Here is a 17502-nt window from a genome sequence, read left to right on the forward strand (position 1 = left end):
GCGGCCTCCGTCCCAGGTCACTCCCATTTCCACAGTGACAGCAGTGACTGTCGGCGGAGCTGCGGAGCCCCGTCAGCTGACGCACCAGCATCCAGCCACAGTGAGCGCTGAGCTCGACCATCAACTGGGTGTGAGGGACTACGAGCCATCGGTGAACATCATTATCAGCATTTCTGTTTACAATGAAGAAATTAAAAAGGCCTGCCTCTTGACGTCCACGGTGTGGTCAATGAAGGTCTGAAGCGGAACGAGTGACTGACATGGACGCTAGTAACAATAAGGTACAGTTTATTTTAATTATCGCTCTTGTTTTTTTTGGGGGGGTGGTGGGGGGTTATTGCTAAAGCTTTAGCGAATGGAAAGGGGAACAACGTTGGTTAAAGCTTCCGAGGCTGAAATTATTAGTCATTTCCAGTATTGTAATAAGACATAACAGTTGCCCATATTAGACTTATATCCACCGTATCCGCCATAACAACACAGCGGGATTTGGTGTTTGGTCACAGACAACACTGAGACATTTATCCTTTTGGCTAGGAAGCTAACCTCAAAAAGGCTAACGGATCACCACAGGTCGTTAAAAAAGACAGCGGAAATAGCACAATTATGTTCTTCTGTGGCGATGCATGTGTTTTTGGATATATTTTAAAATGACTCGGGTGTATTTCCGTGACAATATTTTTGCGCATTAAGATAAGAAGAAAGATAAGTATATGATCAAATATTAGCGTCGCCAGTTAGCTAGCTAAAGCTATACATCCCAGCTGTCATTTGACGGTGTTGGTCATTTTAATCAGTCACAGAGAAAAACTTGCAGCTAATCTTTTTATTTAGCTGCTTTAACGTTTGGTTACGGACTGAAGAGGCACTTGTTGTTTAGAGGTTTTAGCCGGCAGGAACGTGTTCATGAGAACTGCTGATGTCAGAAGAGTTGAGTTTGACTGTCCGGTTCTTCTGCATGTATGACATTCCTCCGAGGGAATTTGCAGAAAGTTTAGTTTGGTTGAACTAAAGGTAAAGCCTTTAATTGACACGTTAACCTTAATAATGGATGGTTGTGTTTTCCGGCTGACAACATGGACTCCTCAAGTCTATTTGTGTCTTGATTTCCTCACTGACTGATTTTTTTTTTTTATTTTATTTTTATTTTTTTTAATTACACACAGTTTTAACAGTTCAGAAGGAATAGCTAGCTAACACTAATGTAGTGTAATACAATACAATTCAAATGAGCTCTTGAATCAGCTCCATGGCCAATTGATGGTACTGTAAAGGTGCATTTTTATACAGATAGGTGTTTCTACTATTTTGTATAACATTTATTTCGAGAAAGGAAGGCACATAAAAAAAATAGCTCTCTGTATAATGTATCACAGTTAAACAGCACCACAGACTCATAAAACTGAACATAGTTCAATCAACATTTTTCTAAAACGGGCTCAAGTTTGGGATATATTGTAGGATCCGCTTACCTGTTAAGGCTGCATTATTTTAACTCAGTCTGGTTAATAAACTGCCAAGCGTGTTCAGCTTTGTGATATTAAGCAGCTGTATCTTAATTAAAGTGACACCTTTCCACACTTGAACGTGTATGTTCTGATAGCTACAGAGCCCACCTTGATTTCAGTAGAGAAACAGATATTGTCTGGCAGTGTTGGAGAACCGCTGGTGTGAAAATAAATGTTTGCACAAACAGAGGATTGTGAGATCAGTAGCCCCCAGTTGAATCACTTGGAGTTCTGTCATCCCCAGCGGATGCACATCTGGGTCTGACCTCATTGCTTCTTTGACAATCACAGCTATTCTTATGAACACAGAGGTACACAAAGACTAATGGCTGAATCAAGACATTGATCCTCTGACATGCTTTGTCTTTCGTTACATTAAAAAAAACAAAAAAAAACTAATTGCAGTTGGATTTTTCCACTTGTGCTCAAAATTTGAGCTTCACCAATGGAGCACACAAGGCCTCCATGCTGTGGCCTTCTGTGTAATTAGCTTATCTTGTAGTACTGTTCCTACTTTATCCTCTTGAACTTAATCCTATAACACCTTAACAGTTATATTGTGCCATCATACAACCCAACCACTGCAATCTTAAAGCTTGGCAACCATGTCCCTGGACATGGAGGCGACTATTACGCTTTGGGAGATTTTTTTTTCTTTCGTTCTTTCTTTTTATATTCTTTAGATCTCTAGGTTGTTCCTCTGGGTTGACTGGGCAGAACAGACCTCATTCATCATGTCTCTTTTTAGATTGTTAGATTCTACAAATTACCTAAGGAGAAATGAGGGAACGACCCACAGACAGTAGCAGTGGGAGACAATAGCTGTTTGTGTGACATCCACTGGCTGGACTGGCACTCTATTCATGCATCCCGACCACTGTTTCAGAAGAGTGAGGGGGCTTCTTTGTGCTCTGAACCCTGTCACCTCTCCTCATCTTTTGTAGAATAGTAAGTTATTTTTATGGGACGTCTTGGACAGAGCTGCTACCTTGGGTTAAATCAGTGTCAACATAATTTCACATGAGAAACTCTTGAAGGTGTGAAAGATGCCCCCAGATGGTGACAGCGATGGAAAAGACAGACAGTTACCTTATTTTTGTCAGACAGGAGAAAAGCTGGGAGGTTTAGCTATGAATTGTAATTGTTGGGTGTACTCTTGACAGTTTTCACATATTCTTTACAGTGCAGCACATGAAAGAATGGTTTGACATTTTCCTTCATTTATTAAGGAAATGCACAATTCTGCCTCTTAGTTGTTGTCATCAAAACAACACTAGTCTGAAACGACCGATTGAGTATGGAAATACTTTTGAGTCTCAAAGCCTGTTTTCACTGCCCCATATCTCTAATCTTTGGCCTTTGCCTGGGCTGTTAAATAATTTCTTACAGCAGCCTGACATACTTGCCTACCAGGTATCTGGTTGTTTGCGCCATTAAATCTTGAGACCCATAAAACGAGACTGACTGGAAGATGACCGTGAATGACTTGGAGAGGCCATTATAATTTCCTTTTCTGTAAATATATCATAGCTTTTTTAACAGAATTTCTTAATTTATTGAATTATATACATTTCTGTCCCATTTATGGTTTTTGGTTGTTTGTACTCAGAAAATGGCCTTTTCTCTGAATGCCTGTGCAACACTTGCGGATGCTTGGTATCATTTTCAAAAGTGATACTTGTGTAATTCCTCTTGTGGCTGCCTTTTCGTGTCATTTAGGAGCGATTTTGCAGCAACAAAATCACCATCATGGATAATATGGTGTTAAATTTGTCTCGCGTTTTGAGATTTCAGAAAGTGATAGGCTTTCTGATTTTTTTTTTTAATGGTTGATTAATTTTCTTCATGTCCTCATTTGACAAAAAATGAGGACATGAAGAAAATGTAAATTTCTTGGAGCAGTTTCAAATGGCACACATGACTCCTTAGTCCTGTTTCCTCTTTTTCTTTGTGCGGATTGAGAATTGTCCTAATTTGGCGAGTCTGGCATTTTCCTTTTCTTTGAATTTCTAGATAATTGTGATTACATAAAGTCAGCAACATAACACTATACATAAATAGACATATAACTTTAAAATTCCTCGGTATAGATCTAATACAGTTGTGACTTTTACATACGTTTTGGCAAGTCAGGAATACAACTCAAGAAAAAATTTAACCAGCATATGGAAAAATGTAGGTGTGATTTCATCATCCTCTATTTTACAACTGTCATACCATTTCATAGGTGTGGGACGGCAATAAGAGTGATACATTGATGTAATTTGTTTTGCCGTGTAGATGCAGGATTAGAGAAGAAAAACAGCAAACTTGATAAAACAATCATAGACTGTGATCACTGACTTGAGCAATTTTATTAGAAATCAGCCTGTGCTCTTTTGAATATCTTTATTTCTTTTTAAGTACACCATGCAGTCATTTATTGGCTGCTGTGGCTCATGGTGTGACAGTAATAGCCATTCATGTGTCACTCTGTAGGATGTGAAGCTTTCAGCCGAAGTGGAACCGTTCATCCCACAGAAGAAAGGTCTTGAAGGAACCCTAGTCAGCATGAGTCTTTCTGGAGAGCCTGGCAGTGGAGGAGGGAGCGGGGGTCTAGGAGGAGGAGGTGGTGGTGGTGGTGGAGTGGAAACCACTCCCATACCCAGCTACCTCATCACCTGCTACCCTTTTGTCCAGGAGAACCAACCCAACAGGTATTTTTGCCACAGGGGGAGATTTGAAAATGGAGAAATTCTAGTTTATTACAACATTGAATCGTTCAATGCTGTCAAATTTGACAAAAGTAATGCTCATGTTGTTGTCATTGTGGGAAATGTGGTGTCCCCATTTTGAACTGTGCAAGAACACTTCAAAAACGGGTTTTCTCTTCAGGAACTTTCAATTTTCAGAATACGTATTTACTATAATAATAAGAGAGAACACTATGTCCCTTATGTTATGCAGAAGAGATCACGATCAGATCCTTTAAACTGTGCCATTTCCCTGTTGTTAAAACACAGCCTAACTATGAATGGAAACCTCCCTAGTCTTAGAATTTACAGTGAATCATAATCTATGTTTCCAGTGGCTCTTTCTTTGTGCAGAGTGATCTGCTGTATCCTGTACACATCCGTTCCTTTGTTTCCTTCCCCACTATTTGAATGCAAGGAAATACCCACTATAGCAAGCTGGCTGTGAAAATGTCATCTGCATTCTTATCAACATCTCTGCATGTGACACAACCCAACCAACCATCGTACAGATCAACGCCACATCACACCACTCAGGCACCACCAATCTTGCAAGATTGAGTTCAGACTTTAGTCTGTTATTTGGAAAACCAGTTGTCCTAGCATTATTGCATTAAAAAATAAATAAATAAATAAATGAAAAGTAATTTAAGCAGCTGACGAAAGGTATGAAAAAACAAACAAAAAAATCTCAACATAGTTCTTTAATTTCAATATATGTTTTGTAAACTTGAGTATGTTATTTTACATATATCACTAATCTACAATACAGGCACACAGTGTGCACTTTCTGTCACTCTATGAATGTTGAGGCAGGACGTTTACACACAAGTAACTTTTTAAAAAGCTTTGGTCTTTTTCAAGCCAGAAAAATGAGAATATTGCAAGAATTTCACATATTACATCTCTACTCCTTCACAGGCAACATCTAATGTATAATGGAGGGGAACTGCGCTGGCAGCAGCCTAACCAAAGCCCTGGTGGTCCATACTTGGCCTACCCCATCTTGTCTTCCCCCCAGCCTCCTGTGTCCAATGACTATGCTTACTACCAGATTATGCCTGCTCCGTGCCCCCCTGTGATGGGTTTCTACCAGCCCTTCCCTGGCACCTACGCAGGTCCTGTGCAAGCTGGAGTGGTCAACCCTGTCTCTGCAGATGTTGGGGAAAGACCATTGCCTCTTGGGCCAGCCTACGGGATGGCCAGTCAGAGAGGGAGAGGCATGATCCGGCCTAATGTTCTTCCAAAGGTACACAAAGTCAGCAGCTTTATTGTAATACTGTTATTTTCACATGATATGCTAATTGTTATCATCTGAAATTTTCCATCCTCATCCTTAGGCTGTTTTGTGAGCATGGACTTCCTCTTTTTCTTTCTCCTGCAGCAACAGTTGGGTGTGTGCCAGCCTCCAAGGGGTCGTCGGCCTCCAACAAGAAATGTAGCTGTGCAGAAGGAGGTGTGCACTTTGGGACTTGATGGTAGGACCAAGACAGTCATGCTGGTGGATGCTGCACAGCAGACTGGTAAGAATGTTGTAATTAAAGAAAGAACATTGGGTGGATACAGAGAGTTTTTTTTTTTCCTTAAACACCACCTACCAATATTTTGAGTTTGAATTTTCAGCTAAACCCATGCCCTGTGTCAGTGTTGTTGTCTAATTTTGGACTGAAAGGAAGCTGGGGCTCAAAACATTCCAGACTTTGTTAAAGTTACCTTTGTTAAAGATGCTTTGCCTCTGAGAAAACTCTTCCAGTGAGGAGGTGGGACACAAGGCAGATAAGAGTTGCATCTGGTCTTACAGGTTGACGTTGATGATGCTTGTGCATAACTTTTGAAAGAACTGGAATGCAGAGTTTCCAGTTGGAAAGGTGAACATGTGTGCAGCTTATGGTGTCACAAATAAGGTCTCTGTTCTTGAGGAAGTTTTATGTTGTATGAATATGCAATTCCCATTTTATTAACATTTCATTGTTAACCTGGGTTTTTGAACTTGGGCCTTATTTTCCCATGTTTTTGGATGTACATCATTAATAGGGACAAATATCTTGTCCTTTTATGAAAACACTTAACAGTTGCTACAGTATAATACGTTTGTGAGTTTGTCAGTCACTTTAGGTGCTTGTTTTTTCACAAAGTGAGACTTTGAGTGATGGAGAAAGATTCAAAACCTTTACTTCCAGATTTAGTTAAAATTGAATTTCTGTTTTGTTTTTTTTTTGTTTTTTTTTTTGGGGGGGGGGGGTTCTGTTTTTGAGACTCTAGTTAAACAAACAGTTTACTCCCTAACAAAAGATCCATCTTTGTAGCAGTCCTATCCATGAGCCTGTCAGACACTTAATTAAAACCTCAATTGCAACTTTCCAGTGAAAAAAACAAAACAAAAACCCTTTTACTAGATTTATGTAGATGTAGGCAAATGTATCATCTGATTACCTTCCAAAACATGAAAATTAAAGTCCCAGCTATAATGATAGAAGCAGTTTATTTAAACTTTCTAAAACCTTTTTCCCTACCTTCTCCTCAGATTTCCCAGGAGATGTGTCAGGGCGGTGTGCCACTGAACGGGCTAGTCCTCTTCTTTGGAAGAACCAAACAAAGAGAAGACGGGCGTCCCATCCAGCTGAAAACTATATTGAGCAAGGTGCCAGTGAAGCAGATATAGACAGTGACAGCGGATACTGTAGCCCCAAACACAACCAGGCAGCTGGGGTAACACAACGAACAGCAGAGAATGCAGCAACACCCACGGTTTGTTCACTTTTTACCATCAGCTCCAGATCCAACAACTACTCAAAAATGATATATGCCTCACGACAGCACTTCTCAGTCTTGTACTGAAATCAGCAGCTGAGCAATTTTTTTCCCCCTCAAAGTAATTGTTATAAATGTCATTGATATGCTAAAAGGGCATGAAAAAACTTGCAGAGCTACACTTAAGGAACAGCAATGATTGCAAATGCACAGAAGAAATATTTTAGCATCCAATGTTTAAGCATATTCAATATACACAAGATAGCTCAACTGGTCTTTTCTCTCTACCCTTTCCGTGTTTTCTGTCTCAAATAGGGAGTGGAGGCGGGGGTAATGACAAGTAAGTGTTGATGAAATCACACATTTTCAGAACATGTTTATAAAATTATTTCTTGGTGCATCCTGAATATATTTCCCATGAATGGAATTTTTTTCTTTTTTCAGTAACAGGTACATGGGCAAATGTAACCTCCCAGGCTCCAGCTAAGGCCTGGGGTGACAGGAACGGCCAGTTTCACAGAGCAGACCAGAGGAAGGCTCAGGAACAAAGGAACTTCTCACAGGTACTAAAATGTCCCAGTTGATGACACCAACACTGGTATTGGAGAGAAAACTTACACAGAACATTTTTGTGCTTAGAAAAACTACAAAAAGTACTTCAGTGATGATATGGCTAAAATTTATATGCATTATTACTAAAGATTGGTTGTCAATGAAACCATCTCTTATAAAACTTTATAATATTTTAGATATAAAAAGCTAATCGTCGCTCACCATTTATGTTTGTGATGTTGTTTAGGGACAGGCTATCTAAAATGTCTATGATGCTTTGTCTTCAGGTTCTCAGAATATTCTTTAGAGATATACTGCTTGTGGAAGCTTTGTCATATTAGTATTGCAGTACACATTTAGCAGCTAACATTTGGCCCTTCTGAGCCTAAACTATTACTGCTAATCATTGGGTGTATGTCATGATGCACCAAAGTAAACTTTTGTGACTTGAATGCAATGAAGTGACGGCCACACCCTGTGATGAACCTCAGTCAGTGACAAGTTCAGTAAATAATTTATATTGAAATATCAGAAATGTTTTTAAAACCAAATCAGTGTAGTTGAAATGTTTCTATTGTTTTATTTATATATATATATATATATATATATATATATATATATATACATATTGAGTTAGTGTCCAGCCATAGTACTGAACACAATGATGAACACAATGATGTCAACAGAATAAATAGTGAGGTGAGAAAGAAAACACAGATTTGACAGTTGTCAACATTTTCATACCTTATACCCTTTCATACCCATACCTGCTTTTGCTAGTAGAATGGATGTAGTAGTAGGATGTAAAATGAAACCAAAGACAATTTGCAAAGGGGCACACACATGCATGAACAGGGGTATATGCAACTATGAGCATAAATATGAATGAATTCACTTATTTGGCAGTGTTTGTATTTTCTCTTTTCTTTTTTTTCTTCCTATTGACCACTGTTCCCTTACAAGAGAGCACGTGGGCAATTATACAGAGGGTAATAAGCTTATTAAATAGCAGGGGTAGACTGCTTGACTCTTCCTTTCACTGTCTTACAGGATTTCCATAGTGGCTATTCAGGACGTTTGCCACCCAACCAGTCAGAACAAAGGCTACAGCCAGTAGTAGTCACTGGTACTGAGCTCACTCCAGAGCCCCTCTACTTTGAGGTGGGATTTAATTTTCACTGGAATTACTTGTCTGCATCTCTGTTTCCTTTTTTCACACATAAATATTTTAAATCACTTTGTCAGGATGAAGATGAGTTTCCAGATCTTGCCACTGGAGGGGCTGCCCAACGCAGTACCAAACCAGAATCTGCTCCAGTTCAGACACACACACAACCTAAGCTGCCCAAAAACCTGGTAAGGTTCTCAAGTTTGACAGAAACATCGGACAGATGCACTAACATACAGCAACCCAGATGCATAGACAGCAGGGACCAAGATGTCACACATAATTTTGATCAGTGCTAGCAAAATATCTGAAGCTGAATCATTGAAACTTGTACTGAAGACTCCTTTATGTCTTTATATGCCTCACAGCTGGATAACCTACCAGAAAACTCCCCTATAAACATTGTGCAGACACCCATCCCCATTACCACCTCTGTTCCCAAGAGGGCCAAGAGCCAGAGGAAGAAGGCTCTGGCTGCAGCCTTGGCCACTGCACAGGAATACTCTGAAATTAGCATGGAACAGAAGAAATTACAGGTATAAACCCGCACAATCCATCTGTAGGGTTTGAATGTTAAGGTGTGCTGATTCATTTCTTCCCCTTGTATCTGGTCAACCCCTTGGCCACCTGGCCTCTCTGTACAATTCTGAACTTCAGCTGTATGTTTTGTCGATGACCTTATTATGCTTTTTCTCTCCTCTCCTGGCAGGAGGCCTTCACCAAAGCAGCAGGAAAGAAGAGTAAAACTTCAGTTGAGCTTGACCTTGGAGACATGCTGGCGGCTTTGGAGAAACATCAGCAGGCTATGAAAGCTAGACAACTAACAAATACCAAGCCACTGTCTTTTACAGGTAGACATTAATAAGTGGTGTAAAAATGTATTTACGTATATACATATTTTATTTTATTAATTTCCATGTAGTAATTTGCAGTAATGGATGAAGCTGTCTGATCATTGCTAGAATTTTAATGTACTGTCAGTGCCCCCTCTTTTGTTGTTGTAAGTTGTGCCATGTTTTTGTGCAGACCTTTATGTGCCTTTGTAAATTTTTCTATGAAAAAATACTGAAAAAGGCTAACTCACACTCGTTAGTAACTGTGACTGAATTCCCTGCTTTCTCTAATTAGCCAGACCATGAGCACTAAAACATCTGACGCTCAAAATCAGTTCCAAATATTATGAACCAGTGTACATACACGAGTGCATTTTTTTCTCCTCTTTCCTATTTTTCTAACTTTGTTGTCCTGTCTCCAGTTGGAACAACCACTCCATTCCACAGCTCAGGCCCAACCAGTGTGCCCTGCACGTTGAAGGGTCATCAGCAGCCTTACTCAGCCCCACATAATGCCATGGATTCAACTGCACCCCGTGTCAAGAGAGGGAAGGAGAGAGAGATTCCCAAAGTGAAACGGCCGACAGCCCTGAAGAAGGTTGACAGTTTTAAATTCTATTTATTGTTTTAGGAAAGATGAGTGGATGATGTTATTTTGCCCACATAAAAGTCAGTAAAATTAATGGGGATCTTTAAATCCAGAAAGTATCATCAAATTGTTTTTTTATATGCCCTTGGTTTTTTATTTTCTCTGAATTTTTGCCCTTTCTTTACAGATTATCTTGAAAGAACGTGAAGGGAAGAAAGGGAAGACAAGTGTGGAGCAAGAGTCAGGCCAGGAGGAGCATGGGGATGAGTGTCTACATTTTACTGATGATCTTACGCAAGAGCCTGCCTCTCAAGAGGGTGGGGGCACTTTGTCATTAAGAAGTGAAAGCAATTTAGTTGTGCTCATATTTTTTTTAGCAACCATACAAGGGCAAGTTGTCATTCCTTCTCTGCTCTCTGCACTCTCTGCACTACAGAGAATGGTCTGAGTGTGCCTAGTGATGCATCCCTTTCCCCGGCTAGTCAGAACTCTCCATATAGCATCACCCCGGTGTCCCAGGGTTCTCCTGCCAGTTCTGGTATCGGCAGTCCAATGGCTTCAAACGCCATCACCAAGATCCACAGCCGGCGTTTCAGAGAGTAAGTACACACCCTTTGTCCCATATGTGAGAATCAGAGGGTTGAACAGGACAGAAGTGTTGTAGGAAACCCCAACGTTGGAATGTCTGAAAAATGCAATATGGCAAAAAAAAAAAAAAAAAAAAAAAACAGCGCAGTTAACAATTCAAATATTTGTCCCACTCCAAGCTCACGGAGCCTTGGCTGTGAGATGCATACTCTGAAGGCTAAAGGGTGTTTTAAGGGGGAAACTGCACAATAAAGAATTGTAGAGTATGGCAAGGATGCCTAACACATTGTTCCCTCGACAAAAATGTATGCCAGCGGTCACAAACACAGCTTTGTCTCTCTGTCTCCTATGCTGTAGGCCTATTATCCCAACCCACCCTACGCTAACAGATTTTTCATTTAAAGCCTCCAAAAAGCCTGTGTAGCCAAGCTCTGCCTCTGACCAGCGGGACCCTTGTTCCCTCAGAGTACCCTACAAAATCCATCTGATTGATATTTCCTCAAACCACAGAGCATTTGTGTGCTATGTGATGCTTTTCTTAGAGAGGCTGCAGAGCGAATCCTGAGTGTGACTGCAACTGTAATATAACCAACAAGCAATTAAACAACGCTGCAATGAACAGCTGTATAAACTTGAAACTGTGTAATGACTGACATTGAGTGCTGATCTGATTTGAGTGCTATACATTACCAATCCTTTATGAATGTGATTATCAGTATATTTTTGTTCTTTTTTTAATACTTGCACCATTTTCTAGTAACATATTGCCAAATTGCTGACAGGAAATCACATTTTTTTTAGGCAGCATGGTGGCATAGTGTTTGTTGCTGTTGACCCACAGCGCGAAGGTCTGATGCTTTTCTGCGTGAAGTTTGCATGTTCTTCCCACAGCTGCATGGGTTCACTCCAGTTTTCTCCCACAGTCTTAAAAAATGCATGTTTAGATTAGTTGGCGGCTCTAAATTGCCCCTAGGCTTAAGTGTAAGTGCAATTGGTTGTTCAAATGGAGCAAAAGGCGGCATCCCCCTGCCTTCCTAATGGATAAGTGGTTGAAAAAGAAATTTTTTTTTCTTTGCTGCTCTAAATCGTTAGCACAAACAAAAAGTTGAACTGTCCACCCAAAGGCAGCTTTATGTCCACAAAAAGTCAGATGTGGAACTAAAAGGTTTGTTAATAACTAATTGCTTCATAGACTTGCATACTTCCCAATACCCAACAGTGTACAGTTGTACTGTCGTTCACACAGAAATGGAGCCATTGTTGGTAATAAAAGCTGGATCAGAACATCTCTAATTGTATTGATAACAATAAGATGATTTCACAGCATTATTTGTGCTCCTTATGGCTAATCATGCTCTCCATTGTATGCTAAGCAAACACACTTTGACTGCCTCTAACCTCTATGACCTTTTTTTCTTTTTTTTTTCCATATATCCTCTTGTCTTTTTTTTGGGCAGGTACTGTAACCAAGTGCTGAGTAAGGAGATCGACGAGAGTGTGACTCTCCTCTTACAGGAATTGGTTCGTTTTCAGGAGAGGGTCTATCAAAAGGACCCTACCAAGGCCAAATCCAAACGCCGTCTGGTCATGGGTCTCAGAGAGGTCACCAAACATATGAAATTGCATAAGATTAAGTGTGTTATCATCTCGCCCAACTGTGAGAAGATCCAGGCCAAAGGTGAACAGTGATGCACACTTTTACCCTCTCTAGCATCAGTTCTCACACAATCTAATAATGTTAGGTTTGACCAAGAGAGCTGGTTGAACACAGTTAAATTAACTCTGTGTTTTAATGTGATAAAGTGTTCAGTGAGGAAGTATCACAGATGGCTCACCTAAATCTGCACTTCAAATTGAGTTTTTATTTTGAGTTCAGCTCACTGGTCCACTATCTAGTTGCAGCCTTGCTGTTTGGTTCAGTCTTACTGCTCTCATCATTAAAGAAATCAAACAAACAAAAAAAAAAAAACATTGCATACAGCCTGCTCATTGAGAAACTACAGATGGAAACGGGTAGCAATTAGCTGATGTGCATACCTAGTTAATAGAGAGTGAATATGAACTTTAAGTAATTCATCAGGGACCTAGAAAAACTGCTCCAAATTAATGATAATTTTGCTCTGCAACTTCTGCTCCAACTTCTGTATGCAAATATGCAAGTGCAAACCCAGCAGTTACTTATTAATAAATGCCAAGTATAAGCTCCCAAGAGAATGTTGGATATTACCAAGACATTGGGTTTTCCCACTATTGTGTTTTAAGTAATTTCCCATCATTTTCTGATGTATTTATTCTTTAATTTTTTTCTAATTTGATGAATTTCATCCCTAAATGTTTGTTGTGTTGCAGGTGGTTTGGATGAAGCTTTATACAATGTCATTGCTATGGCTAGGGAGCAGGAGATCCCGTTTGTGTTTGCCTTGGGCAGAAAAGCGCTGGGACGCTGTGTCAACAAACTTGTGCCTGTCAGTGTGGTTGGGATTTTCAACTATTCTGGAGCTGAGGTAATGCACTCCCATCAAATCTCGGATTGTAATAATGTAATTTTTATATGTATGTATTCATTCAATCTGTCTTGATGTGAGGCGTATTGATTTACAGTAAATACAGTAGTTATGAGTACATAGCAGCGGAAATACCGGCACTGGAAGCAAAGCATCATCTCTAAGCAGACTCATGTTTTGTTTCCTTCACTACGTCTTTTAGGGTCTCTTCAACCGTTTAGTTTCTCTGACAGAAGAAGCTAGAAAGGCCTACAAGGACATGGTGTCAGCCCTGGAGCAGGAGCAAGCTGAAGAGGCTCTGAAAAATGACAAGAAAGTCCCACACCACATGGGGCATTCCCGTAACCATTCTGCTGCTTCTGCTATCTCTTTTTGCTCCATCTTCTCAGAGCCGATCTCAGAGGTCAATGAAAAGGAGTATGGTAAGATCCCTGTCTTTCAGCTTTTTATCCTTGTCAGTATTTTAAGGTGATCATCATCAGTGCTCAAAGACGTATTCTGATTGTTTTCAGAAGTAAAAGTAATATTTTGTCAAAGGATTTTACAGGGCAGAAAAGAATGGAAAAATACTTTTTTTTTTTTTTTATTTACTATGTAACAGATTCAAATTGTTTGTGCTTCAGACTATAATTTAGATGAAACCAAAACTTTGTTTGGAATCTCTGTGGTGAAATTGCTAATAGCTTAAAGATACATCTGAGATTTCTAAGAAGGGGCATTAACCACACACTTGTAAAATGATGCAAGACAAAAATGCTGGAAAACTGTTTCAATTTAAAAAAATCTTCTAATATATGACAATATTTGATGTTTTTACATAAAATCTCCCACAACTATGAGTTAATAGTAGTATTAAAGGTGCAATATTTCCCCTGAAAGGCCATTGAGCATTGCATGAAGTAAGGAAATTTAATTTAAATTTAAGATGTATTTGGTTGTCCACCTCTGATTTTAATTTAGCCAAAATCAGAAAGTGAAGTATAATAAATGTGCTCATACATTCAGAGACCAACTGGAGGAGTATGGTGGAGACCTCAGATGCCCCAGAGACTGTGGAGACTGAGCCAAGTTGCCCTGCACCTTCCACTGTTGCCCAGAGAGACAGTGAGCCACTAGCTGCCACCACCACCACTGCTCAGCCTGGCTCCACTGCTCCCCAGCCCCGAGCAGGGGCTGTCCTGCAGTGTAATGGCGAGCGGGATGAAGTCCGTGCTGATGACCGATTGGAGCTGGCCTCACAGCAGAGCACGGAGACAGGCTCGTTGGATGGGAGCTGCAGGGGCCCGCTGAACTCCTCCATCACCTCCACCACTTCCACTCTTGTGCCCGGTATGTTGGAAGAGGCGGAGGAGGAGGATGAGGAGGAGGAAGACTATACTCCCAAACCTATTTCTGTGGAGGTTCCCACCCTTAGCAGCCGCATCGAATCCTGGGTGTCAAAGACCCTGGAAAACCTGCAGCTGGGAAAGAGCCAGGAAAGCACGGAAGAGGAGGAGGAAGAGGAGGACGACGAAGAGGAGAGAGGACAGAGTGAAGACGAGGAGGACCTTGATTCAGCAGACATCACAGAGACAAGGAAGGAGGACAAAGAGAAGGTGGAGGCAAAGAAAGTCAATGGCTGAAATCATTTCTCCTCCTCTCTCTTCCTCTATACACTCCTTCTCTCTGTCCTCCGTTGCTCTCACTCATCCCTTTTCACAGCAGCCAGCAGCCAGCAGCTTTCTCTTTTGTCTCTGACCCCTGGCACTAGATGTAATCTCAGGTATCCAACCAAGTGACCAACTCTCAACACAGCCCATTAATAAGTTAAAGAGAAACTGACAAACTTACAAACACACAGCATCACCGACCAACCAACAGCTAACACATTTTGAGGGATAGTAATGGACGTGGGGGGAAAAAACAACAAAACACTTAGCTGCCCTCAATTCTTCAGCCCATAACCTGCTACACTTGAATCTAGAGGGAGCTTTGGATGATTTCATCCTCTGAATCTGAACTCTTTTACAGTTGGGCCTGGGAGCAAGAAATGTTGAACTGCTGTCTGCAGCTCACGAAAAGGAAGTTATGAACCTTCCAGTTCCCGTCATACTTCATTCAGAGTCCTGAAAGGTTTACAGCTCTGCAAGTATTTGTGTATGTGCAAATTTGTATTGACAGGCACATACTGTAATTTGCATTTATTTTGCTGTGGTCAGTAGCTTTATTTTTGTAAATAACGTGTGGGTTTTTCTTGTGACCTCACTGCTCACTGAGTGAAGGAAAGGAATGCATTTCTTAATTAATGCTTGGTTGGTACTTAGCTTTCCTCACAGAATGTTACAGTGTCAGGGGTTATGTCTTTCTACCAAAACCACTCCCACCCTGAAATCTTCAGAGAGTGTGTAGTAGTGTGTCCCATTCTGTATTCAAATGACTTAACTTTCAAGAAGCAAAACAAGCTTTATGTATATAATCTCGTCTAGGTGGTTCCTACTACAGTATGTATTGGTGTGTCATTGATTTAGTGTGAAACTATTTGGGGTTTTGTTCCTCTGACTGGAATTGTCTTCAGTTTCCTGGTGCTGTCTGTGCTTCACAAAGAAAAATTGCTCCTGTTCTCCCTGGTGGCGTTTGTTCTCTGACTGTGGGGCTCTTAAGCTGACTCTTGTAATGACATAAGACATTATCTTAAGTCTTTTCATCATACTTAACATCAACGCAGAGCTCTTCTGGAGTCCCTCTTTCCAGAAAGAAGGTTTTAGTAAATGTGCAGTTAGAGCTCAGAGGTTAATTTACTGACTGGATTAGTAGTGTTATGAAAAAATTTGGAGGCTGGAAAGGTTTCGTAAATTTCCTTTTATGGCAATAAATCAACTGGACAAACTGGTGTTTACTGGTATTTGAGAAGAAATAGCCCATGTTTACAAAAAAAAAAAAAAAAAATCTAACTTGGTTACTTACATTGGAAACCAATTCTTTTAGAGCTCTTGTAGTTACTCTAGACAGATTTTGTAGTTACCCAGCTACAACTGCCATGATCTAAAGTCTGTTAAACACAACTGAGAAGCTCCCTCCTCAGGCCAGGGTCACCACGAGTAGTCAGACAAGTCGTCACACACATGCTAATGATACACCCCTGTATATACAAATGTACAAAAGAGATTTTGATTTTGCATTGTATTAAAGTGCATAATTAAAAAAATATACAATCATGTTCTTAAAGCCATTTGATAGTTTTAACATTTTAACAGTTGGAATCCAATTTGATAATGGTATTTGATAGTGAATCATAGTGAGATTTCAGCCTGTCTATGATGTTACAGTGTGTAAATGCAGTATGATAGGTGAAGCCCAGTGATAGGAGATGACAGTGTACTGAATGTCATACTTGGGATTATGAAAGTGTTTCTAGTTTGATAAAAGGTACGCTGTGTGTAGGCTTTTTGTTGCAATGACTTCCATCAAAGTGTTTGAAGTATGTTAACTGACAGCAAGTGTGTTTTTGCACTATGTAAATACAGTACTGGTAAAGGTCTTGTAACTAATGTGAACAATAACAAAATCAAGCAAAAAAAAAAAAACAAAAAAAAAACTAAACTAAAAACGAAACGGTTCAATGAAGTGCTTTTTTCAGAGTGTTCCTCGTGTTTATATGGATATTTAAGACTGTCTCCTTCAGACTGTACATTACTATCAACATTGTTAAAGGCTGTTTCTCATAATCCTGTTATCACTCTTAACCTATATGAACTGATGATTAACATCATTAAAATGTTTAAGTAAATCGTGTTACTGAAGCCTATTTTTCTGTTCAGTACACTGTGGTTCAGCAATATACACACAAATTACACTGCAGGGGAGCTGAAAGGAAACAAATCTTCATGCAGGTTTAGAATGATTGGATCATTGTACTCTGAGATCCAAAGAGTTAATTTAATATTTCCTGTTTTGGACTCAAAGTGGGATCAGCTAAGCAATTTAATCAAGTAATACTGGTGTCCAGGAAAATATAACAATTTATCCTTTTCTATTTCATTGGCAAAAAAAAAAAAAAAAAAACTCAGATGAATTGGTTATGAAAATGACTTGAGGGCCTTGACTGCAGTTCTCTTGAACAACCACTAGGGTGGGACAAATCTGCTGTACATGGATTTATGGACTCGGAGCTTTTCTACTCTTTTAGTTATCACATCCATCTTATTCATACATGCTTACGCTTTTAAAAACATCAAATTATGCGGTGTTATCAAAATTATTTCCTACTAAAAATTCCTGAAGTCAGAAATACTTTCATC

General features: G+C 39.9%; 1 protein-coding gene across 1 annotated transcript; it reads left to right on the plus strand.

Moving 5' to 3' along the window:
* Nucleotides 1-32: 32 nt before the first annotated feature.
* secisbp2l (SECIS binding protein 2-like) lies at nucleotides 33-16996 on the plus strand. The gene is made up of 18 exons (XM_029498636.1): nucleotides 33-281; nucleotides 3987-4204; nucleotides 5162-5489; nucleotides 5625-5763; nucleotides 6765-6988; nucleotides 7307-7331; nucleotides 7436-7554; nucleotides 8594-8704; nucleotides 8789-8899; nucleotides 9080-9247; nucleotides 9421-9562; nucleotides 9967-10142; nucleotides 10321-10450; nucleotides 10570-10732; nucleotides 12179-12399; nucleotides 13071-13225; nucleotides 13428-13647; nucleotides 14231-16996. The coding sequence occupies exons 1-18, from the start codon at nucleotides 261-263 to the stop codon at nucleotides 14845-14847; spliced, it is 3288 nt and encodes a 1095-aa protein (XP_029354496.1). The 5' UTR covers nucleotides 33-260; the 3' UTR covers nucleotides 14848-16996.
* Nucleotides 16997-17502: the final 506 nt, after the last annotated feature.

The sequence above is a fragment of the Echeneis naucrates genome, chromosome 3 (genome assembly GCF_900963305.1).
Source record: "Echeneis naucrates chromosome 3, fEcheNa1.1, whole genome shotgun sequence".
Lineage (NCBI taxonomy): Eukaryota > Metazoa > Chordata > Actinopteri > Carangiformes > Echeneidae > Echeneis > Echeneis naucrates.